At 40.9% G+C, this 26,801-nt stretch overlaps 1 protein-coding gene across 1 annotated transcript in view; it reads left to right on the top strand.

The window, feature by feature from the left end:
* myo16 (myosin XVI) overlaps window positions 1–26,801 on the top strand; it is a 301,066-nt gene that overhangs the window by 178,106 nt on the left and 96,159 nt on the right. Inside the window, exons 20-21 of the mRNA XM_048598425.1 lie at window positions 6,326–6,398; window positions 12,749–12,901. Of these exons, the coding sequence (XP_048454382.1) occupies window positions 6,326–6,398; window positions 12,749–12,901 (226 nt within the window). The remainder of the gene's footprint in view (window positions 1–6,325; window positions 6,399–12,748; window positions 12,902–26,801) is intronic.

The following is a 26,801-nucleotide window of genomic DNA, read 5'->3' as shown; positions in this document are numbered from 1 at the left end:
AGTCCATGTTTGCAAATTCTTTGTTTGGCTCGATTAAGCTTCATTTCTGTCTGAACTTTAGGACAGTTTAAACTTGTTGATTCATGAAATGCACAAGCTCATTACAGTCAAGTCAAATATCTTTAAGTATTAATTAAAGCTTTTGTTAGCAATATTTCCAATCAGTTCCCTGGTGACATGTCGCAATGCCTTCATCCTGAGCCAGTCTCCTGCTGTCACCATCCATATACTTCCAAGAAAAACCAGAAGCTGGCTGTTGGGAGATGAATACTCCCTCAATACTCATAATGTGACCACCCTGACACTAACATTAGGCTGTAGCCATTAATTCCAGGCATCCACCTCTGTCTCTGCCTCAAGTGCATTCAATAATTGAGCATCCACCGCTCTCTGGGGTAGAAAATGGCAAAGATTTGCAAGCCTCTAAGTGAAGAATTCTCCTTCTTACACTCTTAAATTGATTAGTTCCTTATTACGAAACTGTGCTCCATTGTTTTAGATGCTCCAGCAAAAGACAAAACCTCTCAGCATCTAGCCTGTCAAGGCCATCTAAATTATGCAGGCCTCCATGATATCACCTGTCATTCTCCTAAGTTCTAGAGAGGAGAGTTCCAATCTATTCAACTTTTTACAGGATCATAATTTTGTATAGAACAGTAGCAGGAGTAGGCCATTTCACCTCTGAAGCCTAATTGACCATTTGATAAAATTATGGCTGATCTGATTGTGGTCTTAATTCCCTTGTCAATCCAAAAATCTGTATGATTCAACCTTGAATATGTTCTGCTTTCATGGGTTTTTGGGGAAGTGAATTCCACAATCCAGTAACCCTTTAGGAGAAGAAATTCCTCTTCTATCTTAAATGGGAGATCTCTTATTGTCAAACTGTTGCCTTTAATTCTTGATCCCTCCATAAGGGGAAATCATCCACCCTGTCAAGTCCCAAAGCAATCTCTCATGTTTCAATAAGATAACCTTTCATTTCTTCCTATCAATTTAAGCTTAACCTGTTCAAACCTTCCACTTCATCCTCAAAATCGGCCAAGGGTACCTTCTCCAAAAAACTTTTGAAGAATTACATAAATCGTTAACTAAGGAGACCAAAACTATAAATAGTATTTCTCGCTTAAGGGCCTATACATCTGTAGCAACCCTTTCATACTTATACACTTCATTCACCTTGCCATAAAGAACAATATTCTATTTGTCACTCCAACCTCTTACTGTACCTATGTGTTCATTTTCTGTGAACAAAGTTCATATCAGACTCAAAGTGTTAAATCTGTTTCCCTCTCCACAGGCATTTGCAGACCTGATAGTTTTCTCCAGCACTTAATGTCTTTTGTCTTTTTTTTGCCCAGTCTGATTGAATAAATATTATTTTATAAAATTGTCATCCAGTTCAGCCATTTTCCTTATGACAGACGTTAGGCTATCTGACCTATAGTTTTGTATCTCCTTCCTTTCATGAATGAAGATGCTGTATTTACAGTTTTCCAAAATTATTGTAGGACAGCACTGTCATCTTGGGAATCAGTCTATGACCCTGCGCTGTACTACCTCCAATACAATATTTCCTTCCTCAGATAAGGTGGTCAAAATTGTACATTCTATTCCAAGTGTACTTGCATCAAAACTGTGTAGAACTGTAACAAGACTCAGAGTCATAGCCTCAACCACTTTCTCTGGCAGCCCATTCCATATATGCACCACTCTCTGAATGAAAAAATTGCCCCACAGGTCCTTCTTAAATCTTTCCCCTCTTACCTTAAACTTATGCCATTTAGTTTTCAATTCCCCATCCCTGGGAAAAATACTATATGCATTCCTTACTCTTGTACGTCAGTCCCCTTGCAATAAAGCCCTACTTGATGTTAATCTTCCCAATTGCTTTCTGTACCTGCATGTTGGAGTGGTGAGGTTATTTGAGACCTCTGAAGTGGTTTTCCTTGCCCTTTTGCCAGTTATGCCAGCATGGTGGCAAAACCAACTTCTTTTCAGTGCTGATGATGAATGAATTGGAGTTTTTGAGGGTCAGCAGCTCCTTACAGGAGGAAGATCCTTTCGTAAGGGAACTTGTGTTTCTTCAAAGCACTCATGGGGAAGGTGACAGGGAATCACATTAAGTATTCTTTTCTCTTGTCATTGTTGCTGATTGAAATTGAAAATGCAAGGCTTTTACGAGCAACTGATGAATTACAAGACTGTAAGGTGAGGAGATACAAGCCAACAATGTGCCCTTTGACAGATTTCCACTGTTAAACCAGTGAGCTACCTCTTTATGTTTCTTGTTTGAGGACACTCAAATTGAACCACAACCATTTAATAAATAATCTCATTTTCTACTTTTCCTGGAAAATGATGAAGACTGAATAATGGTGCAAATAACACCTTACTTGCATAAACCTGACTTCCCCATGTTATTCCAAACAATGTAAAATTTGGACAGCTATTATTCAGGCAAGATGACTTCCATGCCCAGTTGTCTGAAATGTCATATGTACATGATGCAAATTCTACCACATTGCTGTTGGCATCTTAAACATGTTGCACATCTCTCCATGATGTTTCAGTCAGGAAGATCAATAACTCATGGTTTACATCGGTTTACAACAAATTGCCAAAGTTAAATCAATATGGAGTTCTGAAATAAACTGTCCCATAAAGACTGTCATTAGGAACAACTCCGCAAACGAACATTTTTCAGTGACAAACACCTACACTGCTTACCGCTATGACCCATGTTTGCAATCCAATGCTCATGCAGTTCCCTCTTTTCCACTACCACTTGTAAATGAAGCTGGGGTATAGTTATGGCAGATTTTCCACCATCTGTCGATGTTACCTCTGTTACTTTAATCAAGACAGAGGAATGTTCCCTCTGACTTGACCTTTACTTATTTTGTTCCTTAATTGTTGCCTCAGATTATGCAACAACTGCTTCTCTAACCTACAGACACTTCTCCTTCTTTAGCTAATCCCTTCAGGTGTTGTCAGATGTCCCTCGCCTTTAAGAGAATTTGCCTTTAAGAACTGTGTGAATGTAATGTTGTGACTCTTCCTACTATTTAGCCTGTTTTGGGTTTGTGAGCTGCACCTGGAGAAATCAGTCGGATGATCTAATGTCTGCTTTATAACTTGGCGTGTTTTACTGGTTGAAAATAAATTAACCCATGGAAATAAGCAATCTCAGCAAAAAAGCAATTAATTATTAGACCATGAAGATCTTCGTGACATGATGAAGAGCATTGGATGACATTATATTGATTAACATGACAGGTGTTACGTCAGTGATGTACTGCACTACTGCCTGGACGGCATTTGCAGGTTTTGTCTTGCAAATTCCACCACAAGTACGTGATAAATTCTGTCAGGATTACCATATCGCTGAAGGGACCCAGCCACAGGGAAATAGTACGAGCTGAGTTGCCTACCTTCTAATTGTCAAAAACTTCTTTGAGCCCCCAGAGAGATCCAGAGAAGGTTTCCAAAAATAAAAATACAAATTGTCCACTTCAATAATTATATGCAACTCCTAACAGTAGTCAACCTAAAATAAACCAAACAACTGCAGTGGCTGGAAATCTGAATCAAAAACAAGAATTGCTGGAGAAACTCAGCAGATCTGGCAGCATCTATGGAAAGAAAGTAAAGTTAACCTTTCAAGTCCAGTTATGAAGAAGAGTCACTGACCTCAAGACATTAACTCTGCTTTCTCTCCACAGAAGCTGCCTGCCCTGCTGAGTTTCTCCAGCAATTTCTGCTCATGTAGGATTATTAGACTTGTTATCATACTACCCAAATTCCTTTCTGCTTCATTTTTAATTATTTCTACCCAGCCGACAATATAATGTCACAGCACTTTTGTACTGCTTTACTGCACTTGTCACTTTACTGTGATGAATTTCATCTGTCACTGGTTTGTCTGTTTGTATATGTTATCGATTAAGGCCTAAAGCTGTTTTCTGTTTCTGCCACCTTGACACCTCCGTCCCATTCCACCTCAACTCCCATATCCCATAGAGGAAGATCGGAAATTTTGACGGGTTTTCACTTGGCTTATGAACCCAAACATTAATAAGGATTTGGACCAGTAAGGACATTGATCTTTGAAATACTTCACTTAGAAATTCTCTAACTTGCTATTTGTCCTCTCACAAACATCAGTTGCTTTTCTTTTTCCAGTACTTCCCTGCTCATATCTCAACTTCCCATTTCAGTTTTCAGTGGCTGCTTTTCATGAGAAATTTTATCAAAGAGTCATCAGAATGATAACCAGTGAATGTCACATTCTTTTTCCGTGTCCACTTGGAGGTGAATATTTTTTTCTGACAGATTAGCTTCGTCATAGTGATAAGGGTGCAAGGCTGCACTGGGAACCAGTCAAGAAATTCCACATTTCACCCTTTATCATTTGTAGGGAACCACCTGATTTGTGAAGAGCATGACCTTCTAAAGAGCTCACATATGAATGTCATTCATGGTGCCTTATTTGCTTAGTATTTGACTAGCTAAAGCCAATGCAAGCTCTTTTGATACACTTAGGGAAAAAAAGCTGTAACTTTTGGATAATATGAAAGGACGAAAATCTGCATTGCAAGGTCTTTGCCCTTTTTCCTCCACATCATGTCCAAAGGAGAATCAACCCTGCACATTCTACTGTAATCTGACCTGTGAACTGTCTCCATAATGGGATGGTACTGACAATAGCAGTTGAGTGACTTTAGCTCATTCCAAACATCTACAGGAGACATTGCTAATTTTAGTCAATCCACAGGTACCCCAGAAAGATCAATCCAAACCTTCTTCACTTTCCCAACAGAAACCTAAAGAAAAGAGAAAAGATGATATGATTTTTACAATAATGTTTGGGAGCTTCTTGATGACTGCTGTCTACATGAACCTCAAGTTTCTATTCAGTTGGTTCAACATTAGCTGGCAGCACAGGCTCATGTGGGTTTGCACACAATTCCCAGGCAGCAGGCACAGTTCCACCATTTCAAAGGAACCTACTGTGCCTGCTTGTTTGAAAGAGAAAACAGACTGGAAATTAAGCAAAGTTTGATATCTTTTAGCTTGGGTTCTTGGTATCATTGTGACAGGCAGGAACAGCAACTAATCAAAAGGACACCAAAATGAATCAGCCTCCAAGATTGGTATGGCATTTTCTGAAGGCATCTTTCTTCAGGTCTGCAGACTCTTGGACAGATTAAAGTTTGTATCACAATGTAGTCGTCTCTGAATCTCCAAGATGCTGGTACTGAGGGATCTAACAATCATTGAAGGACCCTGAGTCCATTTTGAGCAGCTGCTGTACTCCGGTACTGCAATTTTCAGAACTGTGATAAACAAGACTTGTGCTCTCACAATTCCACAGCAGTCCCAATTCTACCCATGGTAGATAACTGTTGACCAAAGGCCACGTGGTTAACAATGGGAAGCAGTTAATTGCCTTGCAAAAAACATCATTTAGCCTTCAGCCACAAAAAATATTGATCAAATGAAAGGTGTAGAGCTGGATGAACACAGCAGGCCAAGCACCATCAGAGGAGCAGGAAGGCTGACGTTTCGGACCTAGACCAGATCTAGACCCGAAACGTCAGCTTTCCTGCTCCTCTGATGCTGCTTGGCCTGCTGTGTTCATCTAGCTCTACACCTTGTTGTCTCAGATTCTCCGGCATCTGCAGTTCCTGCTATCTCTGATCAAATGAAAGACTGAGTAAGTCAATTAACCAACCACTGTCAGATGGGGCAAAGATAATGTAGAATGGCACAAAAAAAAGGACAGGAACAAAAAATACTTCACATTAGATCACTCTGATGAGTTCTTTTTGACATCACAAACAACAGACAAATGCTTGGCGTAAAAACTTGGCTGTTCTGGCTTTAAAGATCCCCTTAAACTTGATTGAATTGAATCCCATTGGTGAACTGTCTGTTAATTGCTGCTTGAGGCAGCAATTCAATTAGAATTAGGTCTTATCAAGACCCACGGAGGACTCCCATCCCACTTTTATGGGTGTTGCCACATAAAATTATGTGCTACATTGTTACAGTAAAAACACCCTGGAGCTGTAATATAATAGATTTTAGTTATCACAACAAGATTACAAGAATTTGTTTCAACACATTTTATTTTAAATTGTGTAAACAAGGCTCAGAATTCTCATTACCTATAAGACAGAAGCCTATTACATAAATTTATTCTGAAAGTATCACCTCAGACAAATGCATGAGGTTACACTCCTGTCAACGTAGACGACATTTAGTTTGCAATAAATAGATAGTGGTTTTGTGCATCACTTTTGCTCTCTTCTGTTTGCAGCAGTTCAGCATTTGAAATTGGGATATTGGACATCTTTGGCTTTGAAGAATTTCAGAGAAATGCTTTTGAACAGGTAGGAGCTGTTATGTTTGGAGTCAATAAAGTATGCACACAGCTCCCAGAGGTACAGCCAATGAATGAACACTCAGCGTTGCATCTGCTGAAAATCTCCAGTTCTAGTACAATGCAAAAAAAAATTGATGTGGAGATGCCTGTGTTGGACGGGAGTGAACGAAGTAAGAAGTCACATGACACTATGTTGTCGTCCAACAGGTTTATTTCAAATCACAAGCTTTTGGAGCTCAGCTCCTTCACCAGGTGAAGTCAGTTCACTGTTGGACTATAACCTGGTGTTGTGTGACTTCTGACTTAATACAAGAAAAGGATTTGAACATGATTGATCCCAGCCAGCAGGCAAAATAACAATCATCTATAGTGTAATCTAGAGTGTTTGCACATAGACAATATAACCATAGAGTTCATTACTATATGTGGTTAAAGGGCTAATTGCTTCAATTAACATTTAGATGGCCAGGAATATGCGTATTTCCTAATGTAATTCCTAGTTGTCAGTCAGACAGCTGTTTTGTGAAATTACATTAATTTCATCCTCGTGACTGGAAGGATTGTCAATTAAATTTTATTGAAAATGTTACATTGTGCTTCATGTAAAGATATAATCAACACAAATGTTTTGCATTAAACTGCAGTGCAGTTCTGAGACAGAATAAAGGGAAGGAGAAAGTTGCAAGGTAAAGGTTGGACAGGGCAAGTAAGAAAGAATAACAGACAAGGATCGATACTGTAGGGAAAGAGAAACAGATTGCACACAAGGGTAAGATATAAACAGTATTACTGTTGGATGAAGTGAGGACTGAAAAATATAGGATGAATTGGATTTTGTGAAGGTTGAAGCGCGTTGAACAACCAAGTCTGCACATCTTTGGACTGTGGGAGGAAACCAGAGCACCCGGAGGAAACCCACACAGACACAGGGAGGACGTGCAAATTCCACACAGATAGTCGCCCAAGGGTGGTACCTAACCTGGGTCCCAGATGCTGTGAGGCAGCAGTGCTAACCACTGAGCTGCCATGCTGCCCCCTGTGGGGAGCAATTGGAATTTGTGTTTTGAGTCCAGTAACCCTTCCTCAGTTTAGAACTTTTCCACATTGGTTGTGATTAAGGAATTGAAACACATGATGGTACAATGACAGCAGTAGGCAGCCTTGATAGTTGAGTGGACATGGTATTAAAACGTGGGTTTGAATAGTACATTAGGTTACATATTGCCATAGTTGATTAAAGGAAGTATCCAGGAAAGTGAAAATAAATGTAGATTTAAACAGAGTGGATGCACAATTCATATGAATAGTACAGGAACTAGCAGCAGTACAAAGGCATCTAGATTTACTGGAGCAGTCTGCGCTACTGGCTATTTCTTTTTAGATCCTGTGGCCTCCTTGGAGGATATGGACGCATGAAATTTGATTCTGTATCTTTGGGTATGCCAGGCTGTTTTTGATGGGTCAGAGAAACAGCTGTCTTAATTATTGTACAAGTCACTAGATGTCATGAGGAGGGTTTTGTGTCACTATTGGATTGGTGGTGTCAGTACTGTGTCTAGTGCCTCGATCAATGTTGGGCTATCATTATATATATTTCTTGCTGCTAAGTTGTTTGCTAAGCTACTTCAGAGGTCAACTAAGAGTTAGGTGTATTGCTGTGGTCTGGAATCACAGTCAGACCAGATCAGATAAGGATGGCAAATTTCCTTCTTTAAAGAGAATCAGAGAACTGGGAGATCTTCTTACGACAAGTAAAGCTTATTCAAGGTTAATTGAATTTAAGTTCTCTAGTTAGCATGAACAGGACTCATCATAGCCCTAATGATAGGAATCCTATATCTGAGCAAAACATTTGCTTATCTTCAGCTCTTATCTGTTATTGTGATGGTTCAATCAATAAATTGTTGAACATGTTTTGAACGTATTTATAGAAGACACAGAAAGTCAGGATTAATAGAAAATCAAGTGGCAAAAGAAAGAGAGAAACTTAAAATAATCATAACTATGAGAACAAAAGTGACCAGAGAAATTAATTGCACTCAAGTCTGTTAAATCCTCCTAATTTGATGGCCTTCATTGTAGCATCTTAAAGGAAGTGACTACAGAGACTTTGTAATCTTCCCAAATTCTCTGGATTCTGGCAGAGTTTCAGCAGAGTGAAAAATCACAAAAATAACCCTACTAATCAAGAAAGGATGGAGACAAAAAGCTGAAAAATACAGCCCATCTAATCTAACATCTGTCACAGTGAACATGCCTGAATCCATTATTGAGGGAGCAGCGGCAGGACATTTAGAAAATTATAGTACAATCAGGTGGAGTCAATGTGTTTTTATGAAAAGGAAATTATATTTGACTAACCTACTGGAGTACTTTGAGGATGTAACGTGTAATGTGGATAAATGGGAACATGTTTCCTTTATTCTTTCATGGGATAAGGGAATTGGTGGAAAGACTATCATTTGTCGCCTGTCCCTATTAGCCCATGAACTAAGAGTCTTGCTAGGCCATTTCAGAAGGCAGCTAAGGGTAAACCATATTGCTGTGGGTCTGGAGTCACGTGTAGGCTCAACCAGTTAAGGATGGTAGATTTCCATCCCTAGAGAACATTAGTGAACCAAATAGTTTTTTTTTAATTCCAGACGTAGCAATTGAATTCAAATTCCAGCAGTAGCATGATGAACTTTGATCCAGTATTTTCTTTCCAGGACATGAATCTAAGCCTTCAGCTTACTAGTCCAGTGAAGTCACCATTATGCCACTGTCTTTAGATTTTGAATAAGCATCTGATAAGTTGGCATATAAATCATTACATTATAAATGAAGACCTCAAGTTATTAGAGATGATAGGTTGGCATATATCAGGGGTGGTTTTAGTTCAGTTGGCTCGATAGCTGATGCAGAATAATGTCCCCATCATGGGTTAAAATCCTGCACCGGCTAAAGTCAACATGGAGCTCCCACCTTCTCAAACTCTCCCTTCACCGGAAGATTAGTTGCTCTCTAGTGAGAGAGCAACTGATTGCCTGGTAGGACTATGATGATTTTCCCTTTGCCTTTATTAGCATTTATAGAGGGTTGTTTAACTATCAGACAACAGAGGGTCAGGATGAATGGGCCATTTCTGGTTTGGCAGACTGTAACAAGTGGGGTGCCAAAATTGGTCCTTGACCCTCAACTGTTTACGCTTTGTATTAATGGTTCAGGTGATGGGATAAAGAGGCTGTATTGTAGTCAAATTTGCTGATGATACATAGATGGGAAAACAAGTTGTGTGGAGGCCACCATGAGCCTGCAAAGAAATATAGATATGTTAAGTGAGTGCACAAAAATGTGAAAGATGGCAAATAATGGAGGAAAATGTGATCTTGTCTACTTTAGCAGGAAGAATATAAAAGCAGGAATATTATTTAAAGGTAACGGAGCTGTAGAATGCTGCAGTACTGAGAAATCTGTGTCCTAGTACATGAATCACAAGAGACTATCATAGTTAGAGAAAGTAATCTAGGAAGGCAACTGGAATTTGCAATGGAACTCCATTATAAAAGCCTTGTTACAGCAGTACAGCGCATTAGTGAGACAGAAGCTAGAGTAGTTTAAGTACCCATTTTAAATTGCCCCATTTTACATTGATTTGCTTTAATATTGTTGACATAATGAGACCTGTATTTCTGTTTAGCCTTGCAAAATTAATGTTAACATCATTTCCCACTGGTTTTAAGTAAGACTGAGAGAGTTAGGCACAGAAATAGTCTATTCAATCCAACCCCACCTCCCCGACGGAGCCTGATCTGCCATTCACATCATTTTCCTGCCTCTTCCCCCTTACCCTTGATTGCTCTACTAATCGTGAATCTAGCTCAGCCTTAAATAGACACAAGGACTCTGACCCCACAGCTCTCTGCAGCGAGGAATTCCAAAGACTCACAACCCTCGGAGGAAAAGGTCCTCCTTATTTCAGTCATAAATTAGTGGTCCTTTATTCTGAGGCTATGCCCTATAGTCCTAGACTCACCCATGAGAGAAAACATTCTCTCAGCATTTACCCTATCAAGTCCCTTAAGAATCCTATATGTTTCAATGAGATCACCTCTCCTTCTTCTAAACTCCAGCGAGTGTAGCCTCAACCTGTTTATCATTTGCTCATAAGACAATCCCTCCAGACCAGCGATCATCCTAGTCAGCTTATGTAGGGCCGCAAGACCTGATTGCTGGTGATTTGGCGATCATCAGGGCCACAAGACCCAACTGTTGGTGATTTGGTGATCATCTTTGATTGCCCAGCTAATCCTCTCTCAGATGACACTCCAAGCCGGCAGCCTCGCCTGCTTCCTAACCCACCTTGTTGCTGGGCTAATGACCTCATCCATTCCCTCACACACTTTCTCAATGCCAGCCCTCTGAGCTTTTTGTTCTCACTAAGCCTCCCACCCCTCAAAAAGCTGGCACACCGCGCCCCCTCTCTTGAATGCTCACAAAGCGAGAGATTCTGAACGTGAACAGCATGAGGTATGTGCAGCAGCTTCGACCTGTGGGAAATAAATGTTTCTGATCAGAAATCTCTGATCCTGACAATGAGGCAATTTACTCAAAGGATTGAATATGTTTGGGATCTGGGCCAGGACAAAACATAGTAAAACCAGTGAGGCAGTGGTCGTGTTTGCTCCCCTCTCCCTGTTCTAAGGACATGGAGCTACTCCAGGCAACTTCACACCTAGAATGGGAGATTTCTGTAATTAAGTACAGAATAGGTTGTGGAAAGATAGTTGAATGGTTAGCATTTGGACCAGAATACAGTTGAATGAGCAAATACGAAAGAAGAGGAGGCTATTAATGACTGGAAGAGGTATGAGGGGCACAAGACAACAGATTGCTGTTGGAAGGGGTGGGGACTGAGGTGAGGAAAAAGATTGAGGCCATTGATTGGATTGCCTCTATTTTTGAAATGAAGGAACTCATAAGCTACTTAGCTTTGCTTATAGCGGTGAAATGCGAAAGGAGAGTTGAAAGAGATGGCTGCTGTTAGAGAAGAGTTTAGTTAGTTCTAATTCTCTCTGAGCAATTGGAGGATTTGACCACCAGGGAAACTAATGGACTTTTCAAATGTTACCAAAATGTTTGGTGTTGTTGCTTACTGACTTTGACTCTATCTGTACCTGTGTCAGTCTGTAAGCCTGAGCAAGGAGGTTAGCATTCAGTTCTGGATCAGTCACAAAGAGTAACCAGACTTGGTTCCCCCTTGATGATTCAACTTGCAATAGCTGATTCACTGATAGTACAATAAGGGTGATTTCCAAAGCTGATGCAGCATTTGCAGGCAGTATTTCACAAGGAAGCTGGGCTCCACTGGGTTGCAATTTCACTAACAGAAATGCATCTGGTCAACCATGAAATTTCCAATCCAAATTTTCATCACTCAAGTTCATCATAGCCCCTGCGAGTTACAGTGAGCAAGATTTCATTTGGGCTATTAGAATGAGTGAAATAAAATAAGCTGTTGCCTTTGATTATAGGAAAGAAAATATTAAGATTGTTTCCCTAACTGTTGATAAATCCTCATATCCTTTGAAATTCAGTTTTTCAGAAATAATAACCTTTTACTGTATTGAGTAACTTACATCCTTCTATCAGTGATGAAAATGTTCTGCAATCCTTCTAGGATTACACACCACGAGGTTTAGTTGTGTAACGTTTTTAGTATTCAATTTGTTGTTGTATTTTTACTTGAGAAATATGACTAGCTATTTTTGACAATGGTGTTAACTGTCTCCGAATTCATTCAACATTAGTCACCAGAACTTTGCTTAAGAATTTGCCCTTCTTATTATTCATCGAAGTTTATCAAATATTTAAAGGTATTTTGAGCATTGAGATGTGTCAACTTTAATTGGCAAACAGCAGGATTACTGTTGGGTTCTTAGATCAGTAACGTTAAATTATTATTGACTGGTAGACCTTTTGTTGGAGATTTTTAGACACCAGCAAAAGTGATTAAATAAGGGAAAACTGCAACATTATATAATTGTCTCAATTAACAAATATTTTTAAACGGTACGTTGTGACAAATCAATTCTTTACCTAGATTGTCCCATGCTGGTATCAAAAGAGGACTAAGCATTGAAGAAATCAGGCCAGGTTATAGCCAAATTCATGATATTCTCACTCTCAGCAAGCTCTTTGTACCAGGAACATAAAATCATGTCATGAAAATTAGAAATGTACACATTTTAAAAAGCTTGAGAAATAGTTCATATTTGGGAATAGTGATCGGTAAATATCAGCAGTAATTTACCGCTATTGCTACAAACATTAATCTGCACTAGAAAAAAAAATGAAATGAGTGCTTTTATCCCTCAGCTTTGTACCAACATGACGAATGAGAAGATCCATCAGTATATACACGAGACACTCTTTCAACAGCACCAGATGGAATATATGCAAGGAGGTGTCGCCATGGAAACAGTGAACTCTCCTGGCAACCACAACTCTGTTCTGGACTTCTTTTTTCAGGTACACTTTTAATACTTGCGTTGAGATGGTGAATTTGCTCTTTGCAAATGATCCTGACTGAGGCTAATTAGATTTAGCAAAGTAGTAAATGAAACAATGTTTGCTCACGATATCTATTCTGTGTCAAAGCTGCCTTTGGTACACATTTGAGTCATATACCATTTCTTGTTGAATTGTGCAGAACATTTGTCCCATCTTGAAATTGGTTCCCAAATGTAATTGTCTGAAAATGTCACAAATTAAACTGAAGCCAAATTTGGTGGCTTGGCTCTTCAAGCGTGTGGATAAATAAAGATTGCAGCCTTTAATTTTCTTGTCTGGATTGACACCCAATCCTCTCTTAATTCTAGTATGTGTCAATATCTAACATTTTAAAGAAACCTAATGGAAAAGTATTGTCAGAATCTATTTTTCAGACGACTGGTTTCAAAAAGGGACAGGTTGTCTTTTGCAAATTCATCCTTCTTAGCTCATTACAAATGCCTGTGTGAATAGAGCATTAAATCTTACAGACAAAACGTACTGAAGGCTGCTGGGCTTCAACATCCAGGTGCAATGTTTATAAGTCACCTGGATAGCGCTTTACTCTCTACAATATAGGAGCATCACTCAACCTTTGCTCTTCATCCCCACTCATCCCTGGAGATGTTGAAGGCCAGACAGAAAATGTCTCCAGGCTTCAGCGGCACCTCCTCAGATGTCTTTCTGCAGGCTGTCTGAGAGAGAAAGGATGTTATGCTTCTGAAAAATCATGACAGGATGCCATCCTGACTGACAAAGACAACCTGGAAGGAGGTGGCAATGGAGTTCAGTGTCTGTGGGTGGCTCAAGAGAATCTGACTCCAAGATTGCAAGAGGAATATTAATCTATTGCACTCCACCAGCATTAGTGTCACTCTCCACAGAGTGTGAGTTTGCTTGGAATGTGAGTTAGTTTTATAATGTTGCCAGTGCAGAGGATTGTCACATACAAATTTGGATGGGAGGCACCTCCATCAGATGCCTCACGTTCGTTGTATATGTCTTAATTAACAAGTGCTATCAATGCTACGTTAATGAACTACTGTGCAACTGGCTTTAACTCACCTGCTGAGGTTCACAGTAAAAACATAAAAGGAGCTACAACACTCAGGAGCCCTGATACCATCAGGTCACTGACTTTTCATCTCAACTGGGAGAACCTAGTTCTGAAACATTTTCACCAAAAGGTTAGATGCTATGCCCCAGAGATGTTCTATTCACACATGTATTTGTAATAAGATAAGAAGAATGAATTTGCAAGAGATAAAGGAATAGAAAAGATTGTTTCCACTGGTGGTTGAAACAAGCACTGGGCGCATAGCCTCAAAATAAAGGGTAGCAGATTCAAGACTGAGTTGGAGGAACCTTTTCTCCCAAAGGGTTGTGAATTGTGAAATTTCCTGCCCAGTGAAGCAGATGAGGCTACCACGTTGAATATTTTTAAGGCAAAGATAAGTAGATTTTTAAACAGTAAAGGAATTAAGGGTCGTGGTGAGCGCGTGGGTAGATGGAGCTGAGTCCATGAAAGGATCAGCCATGATCGTAGTGAATGGTGAGGCAGGCTTGATGGGCCAAATGGCCTAGTCCTGCTCCTAGTTCTTATGTTCTTATGGATAGAACAAGGACATAACCATAGAAGGTGGCTTTGGCTCAAACACCTCCGAAATATCTTAGTCACACACAACATCAAATGTTTTATTGTCTTTTACACTCTAATACTTGGATGAAACAGAAATACAGTTCATTCGGAACACATTAAATCTGTGGTTACCCCAAACCTCATTCTTCTTACTGGTGCAGGGAGCCTGCATCTAGTAACTCCTTTTAGTGCCACTTTGCTTTAACATCATTAAGAAATTAAGATTAGAAATTTCATTGAGCGTCATAAGATTTGTCTACATGTTATTTACTGCAGTATTGTATATTACATGACAGGCACCATTTCTCAGACCTTAACAGCAAAAAGTCTTGGAGCGAAAGTGGGCCATTCTGCCCATCAAATTTGCTCTGCCATTCAATGAGATCATGTCTGATCTGATTATCTTCAACTCCACTTTCCTGCCTTTACCCCATAACCCTTGATTCCCTTGCTGATTAAAAATCTCAGCCTTGAATATACTTAACGACCCAGCCTCAACAGACCTCTGCGGTAAAGAACTCCACAGATTCACTGCTCTGAGAGAAGGAATTCCTTCTCATTTCTGTCTTAAACATATGACACTTATTCTGAGATTACACTCACTGGTCCTAGACCCTCCCACAGGGCATATAACCATTCTGCATTGACCCTGTCAAGTCCAAGAATCTTGAAAGTTTCAATAAGGTTGTTTCTCATTCTTCTATATTCCAATGGGCACAGGCCCAATCTACTCAGCCTGTCCTCATAAGACAGTCCCTCCATACCTGGTATAAGCCTAGTGAAATATCCCTGGATTGCTTTCAATGCCTGTAAATCTTGCCTTAGATAAATAGCCCCAAGCTACTCACAGTTTTCCAATTGTTGTCTGATTATTGCCTTGCATGGTTTTAGCAAAAGCTGCCTACTTTTATACTCCATTCCCTTTGAAAGGAAGACCAATATTCCATTCGACTCCTCAATTACCCGTTGAACTTAAATGCCAACTCTTTGTGATTCATGGTTGAGGACTTTCAAAACCTTCGGTAGCCTTCTGCAGTCTTTCTCCATTTAAATAATGCTCCTCTATTCTTCCTGCCAAAATATTTAACCACACATTTTCCCACATTATATTCCATCTGCCAGTTTTATTGCCACTCATGTGACACGTCTGCATCCCTCTGCAGGCTCTTTGAGTCATCATCACCACTTGCCTTCCCACCTATGTTTGTCTTATCTGCAAGCTTGATGATAGCACTATCACTTTCCTCATCCTAGTCATTAGTATACATTGTAAATAATTCTGTTCCTAGCACTGTTTCCTGTGGAACATTACTACTTATAGTTCATCATCTTGAAAATGTGCCACTTATCCCAACTCCCTTCTATTAGTTAGCCAATCCTCTATCCATGCTAAGATACAGCCTCCAACACGGAAAGCTGCTCCTTACCTTCTGACTTGTAGCCATTCCCTGTGCTGTACCCTTCCTGAGATCTTCACTAGGCAACCCTCACTCACTGTGCTCCAGGGCAGCCAAAACCCAACAGCATCTCTTGGAGAGGCTACACATGCCCCCTCAGCCCTCAAGGCTCACCAAGACATATCAGAGCTCCTCCTTCTGGCTCAAAGGGTGCCAGCCAATTCCGACAGAGTGTCCCCATGCACTTCTCCTCCTCCCCAACCACGCACCCCCCCCCCTCACCCATCCTCTTCCTCCTTAATGGTCCATTGGCCCACAGTAAAAGGCACTACAGCAAGTCTGTTGGAACAGCCCCCTGAGCAGTAGCCCATACAGATCCAGGAGGTAGCAGTAGCTAGCAAGAAAGGGCGTTGCAAACAACCAAAAAGACACCACCAGGTACCATCATATGGCCAGGAACAAGTAAGGGCACCAGTTGCTGGCCCAGGGTCGAATAAGCAAAGGCTTCCCTGGTGCATTCTGGGGAATATATCCAGCTCTCTTTATAACCATTTTTATGGAATCCACAGCCACCTCTCTCCCAGGTAGTGCACTCCAAATCCTAGCAAGTCTCTGAATAAAGAAGTTTCTCCTCATCTCACTCCTAGCTGTCTTGCCGACAATTTTGAAATTATAATTCCTAATTACTGGCATACCAACTTGTGGAAACAGAATATCTTCCGTACTCTTCAAAATTGTTCATAATTTGCATGTTTCAATTAGGTTACCTCTTAATCTTCTCTGCTTTACGGAGAATAAGCACAATTTCTCTAATACGTGTTTGTATCTAAAATCCATCATTTCTGGTATCATTCTAGTATATATGTATCTCAATGTGTATCTCTGAATGCAGGGATAGTGCTCATGTCCCCTGCTGGCAGACTGTGCACAATAAGTGTGAATGTAACCAGGGCTTATGCCCAACATTAGGGTTTTGACCCCTTTGGTGAGCTGGTGGAGCTGGCAGGAGGTCATAGAGACCACAGCTGTATGGAGTAGGATATTGACTTGTGTATGCCAATCGAGTCAGATAGCCTCCATCTGCTACTCCCAGTTGCACATGATTCAACATCTATGTGGTGGCTCAGAACATAAAACAAATCATTATATTCTTCTTTGTAGCCAAATGATCCCACACCTGAACTAGTGCAAGAATATGAAAATTTTTCTTGTAACAAAATTATCCCCCTAGACCCATCTTTGACAGCACCTCTGAGGAGGAAGACTTGGACCCCATGGAAATGCACCATCAAAGCATGCCTCCCACTCTGCATCAGTCCAGAGGTAATTTTTGTGGGTGATATTTTCTCAAAAGTATACTTGGGTTCAAATGCTATTGAACACAGTACTGACACAGTCCAGCACTTAGGAATTTGTAGCAGTTCTTTCTGATACTGTGAATTATGCAAAAGAACAGGCAGCTGCTGTATCAGTTATTGACGATGAACATCTGGACTTGGCCACTAATGAACTGGCGGAGATACAGCCAAGCAAGGGGATGGCTGGCGCGGCCATGTATAGACTACACCAAAGGGCTGAGATATTTGCCCATATTCTGTCTTGTGTTGGGTCTCCAATGCATGTCTGCCTGCGTGGAATGGGTGGTAGCTATCATGAGGGCCAGGTTGAGCAGAACACTCTGTTGCAGGATATGCAGGATCTTCATGCCTTTGCTCAAGTTACAACTGCATTAATTCATTGGCCAGGCAAGAGATGGTCAATGGAGCTTGACCTTCAACCATATGCTCCATTTTCTCCAGAGGTGAGAGAGGTGCTACTACACACTGACATTGAGCAGGAGAAACCACTAGCCATCCAGGGAATGTCACTTGGTAGATTCCAGACGTGCCCTACCTCTCTCCGTTACACCTTCCAAGCACCCAGTTGCCCCCACTTTGCTATTAGATTCTTCAGGGCTGCCTGCCGTGTTTTCCTACTGCCTTGGCTTCTTCAGCAATATGATCATCAGCTTTTCCACCCTCAGTTTCTTGGTCGGACTCCACATTTGAGGAGATATGAGGCCAGTCCATCACTTCCGTCTGAAAAGTTGTCAACCTGATAATGAGCTATGCTGTTCAGAGCACAGTAAACAGCCACTATCCTGGAGACATGGTCCAGTGAGTACCAGAGTACTGACTGGTTCAGGAAATGAAAGTGCATCTTAGTAGACTGATTGTCATTTCATTGATGGCCCTAGTGGATGCATGGGAAGCATTGCATTGGTTTTCTGCAACAGTCTGAGGGATTTCACACTGGGGTCATTGGCCATGCCATCTGGAGATACCTTCTCCAGGTTGGAAGTGAACATTCACTGTACCTGGGAGTTTGGAGAATATAAACATTGTGGCAGCTCCCTGCTCAGCAGGTGTGCACCAGCAGGAATTGTTGCCTGTGGTCATAAATAGCTGGATATTGAGGGGGTGAAATCAGTTCCTTTTTAGAAATCTAGCTGTATGATGCCAGGGAGCTCTCTCTACCTGCCCTTCATAATTCTATCTAATTACTTCCCCACCAAGGCTAGAGAGAATGGCCTGAGATTTCTTGGTCTATCCCTTCATCCCTTTATTTTTTTAAAGATGATAGAACATCATTAGCAGTCCTTTAGCATCTCACTTGTGGCTAGAGAGGATTTCCAAATTACTGCCAGGTTTACTTGCCTCCCTCCCCTGCCTGGGATACATCTCAGTGCTTTCACCAGTATCTTCACGAAAGGAACATGCACCAGTACTTTGTAAGAAATTAACCTTGGTGTTGTTCTTCTACAGCTTTGCTGCTGGCTATTTTTAAATTGTGTTGCTCGCCAATTAAAAGGTGGCTGCATTTACATATACACAGACAATGCACACTCACAGAGACACACACTACATACAGACACACTCTCACAGAGACACACACTGCACACACAGAGACATGCACTCACAGAGACACATACTACACGGACACACACTGACAGAGACACACACTACACAGACAGACACACTGACAGAGTCACACACTACACACACAGACACACACATTCACAGAGGAAAACATTACACAGACAAACACACTGACAGAAACACACACTACATGGAAATATACACTGACAGAGACACACTACATTCGGACACACACACTACACAGACAAACACAGCACACACAGACACACAAACTGACAAAGACACACATCACACACAGAAACACACACTCACACAGCCGCACACTGCACAGATACACATACTGACAGAGACACACACCACTCTCAGACACACACACTGACAGAGACACACACTACACACAGACATGCATATCCACAGAGATGCACACTGCACATATACACACATCTCACACACTCACAAAGTTTCAACTCATGATCGACTTTGAAGAATGCTTATGTACATGGCTGTGACAACATTTGAAAATAGTTATTTTTAAACTTTCATTTTATTCTTTGATTTAGTGATAACCTCGTGCAGGTTATTAATGCAGTCTGTAACTACATTTTCATGAAAATTTCGTATTTTTAATCTGCATCACCTATCAGGAACCAAATTTCAAGTAATGGAAAATGACTACAATAGTCAGTTTTATTAGACAATTTTGAGTAATGTAAGTAATTTTAAAAGGTGTCTCTTACTGTCCTTGCATCCAGAACAGTTTAGTTTTGAGAGGTAGTAAGAACTGCTGATGCTGGAGTCAGAGATAACGCAGTGTGGAGCTGGAGGAACACAGCAGGCCAGGCAGCATCAGAGGAACAGGAAAGCTGACGTTTTGGGTCAGGACCCTTCTTCAGAAAAATAGTTTTGAGAGGCTTTTTCAATTAATGCCATAGTAACTCATTCAATCTTGGGGTGTGTCGATTTTCAGTCTGATGTTTGTTCAACTAGTGCAAAGTATCATGGAAATTACATTTTCTGACAGGAATAATTTGCATTTGAGCCTGTGCGAACTGTTGTGTTAATTTGTAGATTTTGGGAGTAAATTCCCATACAATCTAGCTGATAGTTCATGCTGTATTTTTTAACCTGTACTTGACACACAGAGGGCGCTACAGTTCTCCTTATCGAGTGAATTCCATCTATTTCACTAAGTGGTTACAATGTAGTTATTTTGTTTTCGCTACTGTCAGAAAGAAGTGCTACAGTTGCTGGTTTAGTTCCATTTGACACACAAGAAAGTTTGTACTCTACAATATGCCTGAATAAAACATTTAAATGACAGCAAACCCTGAGAAGGGAGAAGCAGTTGCAGTTACAACTTTATCTCACAAGGCAGAGATAAAGATAGTTTGTCTCTTTTAATTTAGCACAACGCTAGTTTTGTAAATTAGTTTATTCTTGAAGTGTATATGTACCTCGCTAATCAGCATGTGCAAGTTGTGCTTATGCAACATAATTTAAAATTTGTGGGCTTTAAGATGGGAAAATGACATGAAGATCAAATTGTCTTCTGTTAATCTACATTGGGAACCCTGAGTCAGAGTTGATATAACCAAAATATTAATGCAGTAAACCCAGCCCCCAGCTTCATTTACGTTAAGCCAGTGAGCTAATTGGGCACCCCTGAAAGCTCCAGCGAAAGTAGCTGTAAATTAAAGCCAGATTGTCCTGTAAGGAAATAGGAACATGGGAACAGGATTAAGCCATTCAGCCCATTGAGCCTGTTCTGGTATTTAGTATGATCATGGCTGATCAAATACTTTTACCCACTGTATCCCCATAACCTCCATAAACAATGATAATCAAAAAGTTAATCAATCAGAAGGGAGTGGAGCAAATTACTGCAGATTCTAGAATCTGTGCAGAAAACAAAAACATGCTGGAAATCACAGCGGGTCAAGCAGCATCCATGGAGGGAAAACAAGCTATCTAATCATAGAATCCTTAAAATGTGGACACAGGCCATTTGGCCCATCAAGTCCACACTGACCCTCCAAAAAGCATCCCACCCAGCCCTAGCCCTGCATTTTCCACCCAGGACACAACAGGCAATTTAGCATAGTCAATCCACCTAACCTGCACATCTTTGGACTTATAGAATCCCTACAGCATGGAAACAGGCCCTTCAACCCAACAAATCCACACCAACCCTTGGAGCATCTGACCCAGACCCATCCCCCTATAACCCACACACCCCTGAACACTACGGGCAATTTAGCATGGCCAATCTACCTACCCTGTACATCTTTGGACTGTGGAAGGAAACCAGAGTACCCGGAGGAAACCCACACAGACACAGGGAGAATGTGCAAACTCCACACAGACAGTCACCCGAGGGTGGAATTGAACCCAGGTCCCTGGTGCTGTGAGGCTGCAGTGCTAGCCACTGAGCCACCATGCCACCTGTGCAAGGAAACCTGCACATACAGGGGGAGAATGTGCAAATGCCACACGGACGGTCACCCAAGGCTGGAATCAACTCCGTGTCACTGGCACCGTGAGGCAGCTGTGCTAACCACTGAGCCACTGTGCCAACATTTTGAATCTAAATAACTCTTCATCAGAGTTGAAGATATTGAGGGGTGGTGAGGGTGGTGCGACAAAAGTCTTTGGGTTGCTTTGAGAGCTGATAACAGTAATTTTCCTAGTTCCACTTTTTAGAGAAATACTTTTGGAAAAAGCATTTTGGAGATGGACCCAAAAGGTCCTTTTTGAAGATCACCAATTTGATCACAAGTTCCACCCATTTGCTTGAATGCAAGGCAGCTCAAGTTCAGGAAGGGGTCTTAAAACTGGCGCAGGGGTCCCAATGTGTACATTTAAAGAGTGTGCCTTCTATTTTACACACATATTGTTAATCCTTTAAGACTGCGATGAATTTTACCATATTTAGATGCTCAGGCAACCATTTCACATGAGCAATTTTGAATTAAGCTGTTGCCAAGTAGTTGTACCTCACTGTTGTCACACCATGTTCTGAGATTGAGTAGAATTCTCAGTTTAATAAATAGAGAAATTTGCAAATGTACAAGGAGCCCGTGTTTGGCAGGAAATGATGACGAGTGAGCCAACATCTCCAAATTATGAATAAGCTCCCGCAAGTAGCCTCCAATTAAAAACTCATTTCCATTCATTTTTATCATTGAACTGATCATCAAACTTAGTTCCTGTTCCCACTTCCTCCCCATATCTTTTGATCCCTTCAGCCGTAAGAACTATATCTAACTCCTTGAAAGCATTCAATGTTTTGGCCTCAACCACTTTCTGTGGTAGAGAATTCCAGAGGCTCATCAGTCTCTGAGTGAAAACTTTCTAAGTGGCCTATCCCATTTCCTTAGATTCTGACTCCTGATTCAGTCATGTCAATTTGGACTCCTTCAAATTTGATGTAGCGATATTGTTTGTTGGAGGAAGAATGTAACATTAGAGTAAAGGATGAGAACATCTCCCAATAGGATCGATTACTAATGATCTCACTCACTGACATCAATATCCCCATAGAATTCAGGCACAACCAGTTGAGCAGGTGCACGGTAATCCTTTTGTTACATAAGGGACCCAGTTTGTGTCTGAGGAATGATAATGATAGCCGCAGTAGGCAACTATCATTTTGAGATGCAGAGAGACATTGCTAAAATAATGAAGCTTCATGCAGTTATTTGAATTGTTATTTGGAAAATAATCTTGAGTGTAAAATCTGGACCTGTGGCACGACTGGAGATGGTGCTGCCAAAACCTGATACCTCTCCAGCCTCTTCTGGCAGCTCCCATAGGATGTCCAGTGCTGAGGGTGGCCTATGGGCATTACATTAATATATCCGACACTTTCCAAGTGATGCCAGCTGACTTGATGTTCTCGTCACCATGTATGTAGGTCCAGAAGTAGGCCATTCAGTCCATCAAGTCTGCTCAATGAGATAATGGCTAATCTGATAATACCTAGCTGTACCCTTCTGGCCTTTCTCACAAAATCCTTGATTCCTTACTGACAAAACATTTGTCTTTCTCAGCCTTGGATCTTCTTATAAAGACTTGGCCTCTACAGCCCTGTCAATTTCAGCCTTGAATATACTTATAAAGACCTGGGCTCTATAGCACTCTGTTGTAAAGAATTCCATACATTCACTATCCACAAAGTGCAAATTCCTGAAAAATGGACATCTCTGTTTTAAATATGTGACCCTTTACTCTGAGGTTATACCCTCTGGACCTAGACTGTCATCTAAGGGGAAATAACCTTTCTGCATCTAATCTGTCAAGCTCCCTAAACGTCGCTTATATTTCAATAAGGTCACCTTTCATTCTCCTAAACTTTAACCTACTGAATCTTGTCTCATAAAAAAATCAGTCCTCATCCTGGATGAATCTGATGAATTTTCACCCATGTTATTATATATTTCCTTAGATAAGGGGACCATAACTGTTCACAGTATTCTGGGTGTGACCTATCTAATGCCTTTTATAGTTTTAGCAAGACTTTTGTTTTTAATACTCTGTTTTCTTTGAAATAAAGACTGACATTCAATTTGCCTTCTCCATTACCTCTGGAACTTGTATGCTAGTTTTTGTTTTGTGATTTTAATACACAAGGTCCCCCAAATCCTGCTGTGCTGCAGCTTTCTGCAGTTTTTCTTCATTGAAATAATATTCAGCTTCTTTATTTCCCCTGCCAAATAGCGTAATCTCATATTTTCTGGCAATATATTCCACCTGCCAAGTTTATTTTTACCCACTCATGTAACCTTTCAATATCCCTCTGCAGACTCTGTGTCACAAACTTCACCACTTACCTTCCCAACTGTTTCATGTCATCTGCAAACTTGGTGATTGTTTTCTTTCCTCTTGGTCATTAATCTGGATGCTGCATATCTATTCAATACATTTGGTTTTGACTCACCAAATAACATGCATTCAACTCCAGGAGGGGGCCAAAACTCTGCTTAAAGGGTCAAACACTGAAATTGACGACAAGATCATTTAGATTAACTTCTGTCACTGCAAAGTCTCTTTGGAGTATTTTTACAGCTGTTTTGGTGAGTTTCTGAATTCGATATGGACAGTTGCTGCTTTCTTGTATGGAGGGCAGAGTTTTAATGATTTGGTCTCAAAGTGTTGCACTGTTGTGCTATAATGTGCATTTAAGGGAGTGTATCTTAAACCACTGTCAAGAGTTAATCTGAGACAGGATGTGATATAGTAGTCCCAAGAGTCTGAACTCGGTTTATAGCAGGAGCTTGTAGAAGTGACATGTGCATATTTAGGTTCCAAGTTAACATTAGTTGAAGAAAGGCCAAATACAGACAAAGAAAAAATGTTTGATTTTGATTTGAACAAAGAACAAAGAACAATAAAGCTCAGGAGCAGGGCCTTTGGCCCTCCAAGCCTGCGACGTCATATTTTACTCTTCCGTACTAAAACTGTCATCATTTACAGGATCTGTATCCCTCTATTCCCTTCCTATTCATGTGTTCGTAAGTGTTTCTTGAATGCTGCATTGTGTCTGCTTCCGCCAAGTTCACATACCTCAACTCCTTCACGTGCAACAGAATAATAGTGTGAAATTTAAGAAAAAGACTATTGAGTACTGACTCATTATGTCTAAGTAATCCTGCAGCTCTAAAGTAATTCTCTACCCAGTCATTTCAGTCTGGGACATCACACCTTACTCCTGCCAGTGAGTACCAGGGTTCTGGTAAAATTGCTTTAATTTGGGAGAACTTCACTAGAATAATTCTACTTGCTGCATTGAAAGCTGCTGCAAGGGCACAGGTCACAGATTGAACCAGGCTGCTCATTTGGTCTCTTAGTGCTCAAAACTTAGCACATACGTGCATGCTTGCAGCATCTACACCTTGCCTTGTCTGCCATGCTATGCCAGTTACTGGATTGGTGCTGCACTAAAAGCCAAGGGCTGCCAGTACAGGGCAGGAAGTATACACTTAATGGTAAGGCTCTGGGGAGTGTTGCTGAACAAGAAGACCTTAGATTGCAGGTTCGTAGTTCCTTGAAAGTCGAGCCGCAGGTAGACAGGATAGTGAAGAAGTTGTTTGGTATGCTTGCCTTCCTTGGTCAGTGCATTGAGTATAGGAGTTGAGAGGTCATATTGCAGCTGTACAGGATATTGGTTAGGCCACTTTTGGATACTGTGTTCATGTCTGGTCTCCCTGCTATGGGAAAGATGTTGTGAAACTTGAAAGGGTTCAAAAAATATTAACAAGGATGTTGCCAGGGTTGGAGGGTATGTGCGTAAGGGCAGGATATGTGCGTAGCCTGATGGTAAAATGGTGACGAGAGTGAGACAATGAGTTTGTATGTGTGAAGGAGTGTCAGCCATGTTGGCTATGTGCCAGGGCATCGTGACTCTGTGGCTACCATGGCATTATTTTGCCAGTGAGTGACAAAAACAGATTACCAAGATTTGTCAGGGTGCACAGATGGTACAGGCACAAGGGGTGCTGGTCTTTCAGTACATATCTGCTGGGTGATGAGTTGTTTAGGGAGTGAATGTGATAACTTGCAGATTGAATCAGACCTGAGGAATGCCATAAGAGTGGGATACCATGGGAGTGGGATAGATTGTTAATGAGTCATATTTGATAGGATATGGTGAGACGCCTTGTGACGAGAATCTCTTTGAGAAATTCAATGCAACTCATACTTATTTAAACACACGCAACATTCATCTCAATATTATTTTGTTTTGCTGCCTCATAATAAATCTGATTCTTTAAAGGGTAAACCTCTGGCATAGAAAAACAAAAGGGGGAATGTTGTGACATGAAGTGCATGTACCTTTTAAGTAAGTGTTTCTTAAGCTAATATCACTCATTACTCACCCGGAGTCAGGGTCTGATGTTGTAGCCCCATCTCTCTGAGCTCAGTAGCAGCCACTAAGTTAAGCTGTGTGTCCCAGTTAACATTGTCTGTGTGTATTCTTATGTTCAAAAAAAATGCACTGAGTTATACTTTTAACAATCCTTGTCATAGGATTGGTTTGTTTCATCAAATAGCAATGTTGTCTGAGTTTGCAGCGGGAAGGATATTATTAACCTGGAGAGAGTTCAGAAAAGATTGACCAGGACGTTGCCAGGAATGGAGGGTTTAAGTTATAAGGAGAGGCTGGATAGGCTGGGACTTTTTTCACTAGAGTGTGAGAGGTTGAGGGGTGACCTTATAGAGGTTTATAAAATCATAAGGGTTACAGATAAGGTGAATGACAGGTGTCTTTTCCCTACGGTGGGGTATTTCGAGACTAGGGAATATGTTTTTAAGTGAGAAGAGAAAGAGTTGAAAAAGACATGAAGTGGTTCATGTGTGGAAAGAACTCCCAGAGGAAGTGTTGGATGCAGGTACAGTTAAAAGCTTTAAAAGATATTTGGATAAGTACCTGAATAAGAAATGTTTGAAGAGATATGGGCCAAGCACAGGCAGGTGGGACTAGTTTAGTCTGGGATTATGGTCGACATGTACTGGTTAGACTAGAGGGTCTGTTTCCATGCTGTGTGACTCTATGATACAGCAGGGAGAAAGAAAGGTCATCTCAATCCACTGTGCCAACTTGGTGCCAGACTCCTCCAATCTGCTTAACAGCAACAGGCAACTGTAGGTCAGGATCAGCAGGATCTCTCTAAAGTAAAATGGGGCGGATGCTGGAAATCCGAAACAATAAAAAAAGCTGGAACAATTTAGCAGATCTGGCAGCATCAGTGGAGAGAAACAGTGATAACAGATAACATCTTCTGCTCTTCCCGCAGATGGATTTGGAAGTGGGCTGGCATTGTACCTGGCTATCTTTTCAACTTCACCAGAGTGAAGTTCTGGGCAGGAAAACCTATGATTGACCTTCCATTGAACCATTTATAAAACAATTTGATGATCCTTTAAGG

The sequence above is a fragment of the Rhincodon typus genome, chromosome 6 (assembly GCF_021869965.1).
Source record: "Rhincodon typus isolate 14 chromosome 6, sRhiTyp1.1, whole genome shotgun sequence".
NCBI lineage: Eukaryota > Metazoa > Chordata > Chondrichthyes > Orectolobiformes > Rhincodontidae > Rhincodon > Rhincodon typus.
This window is presented reverse-complemented; position numbering and strand designations above follow the sequence as displayed.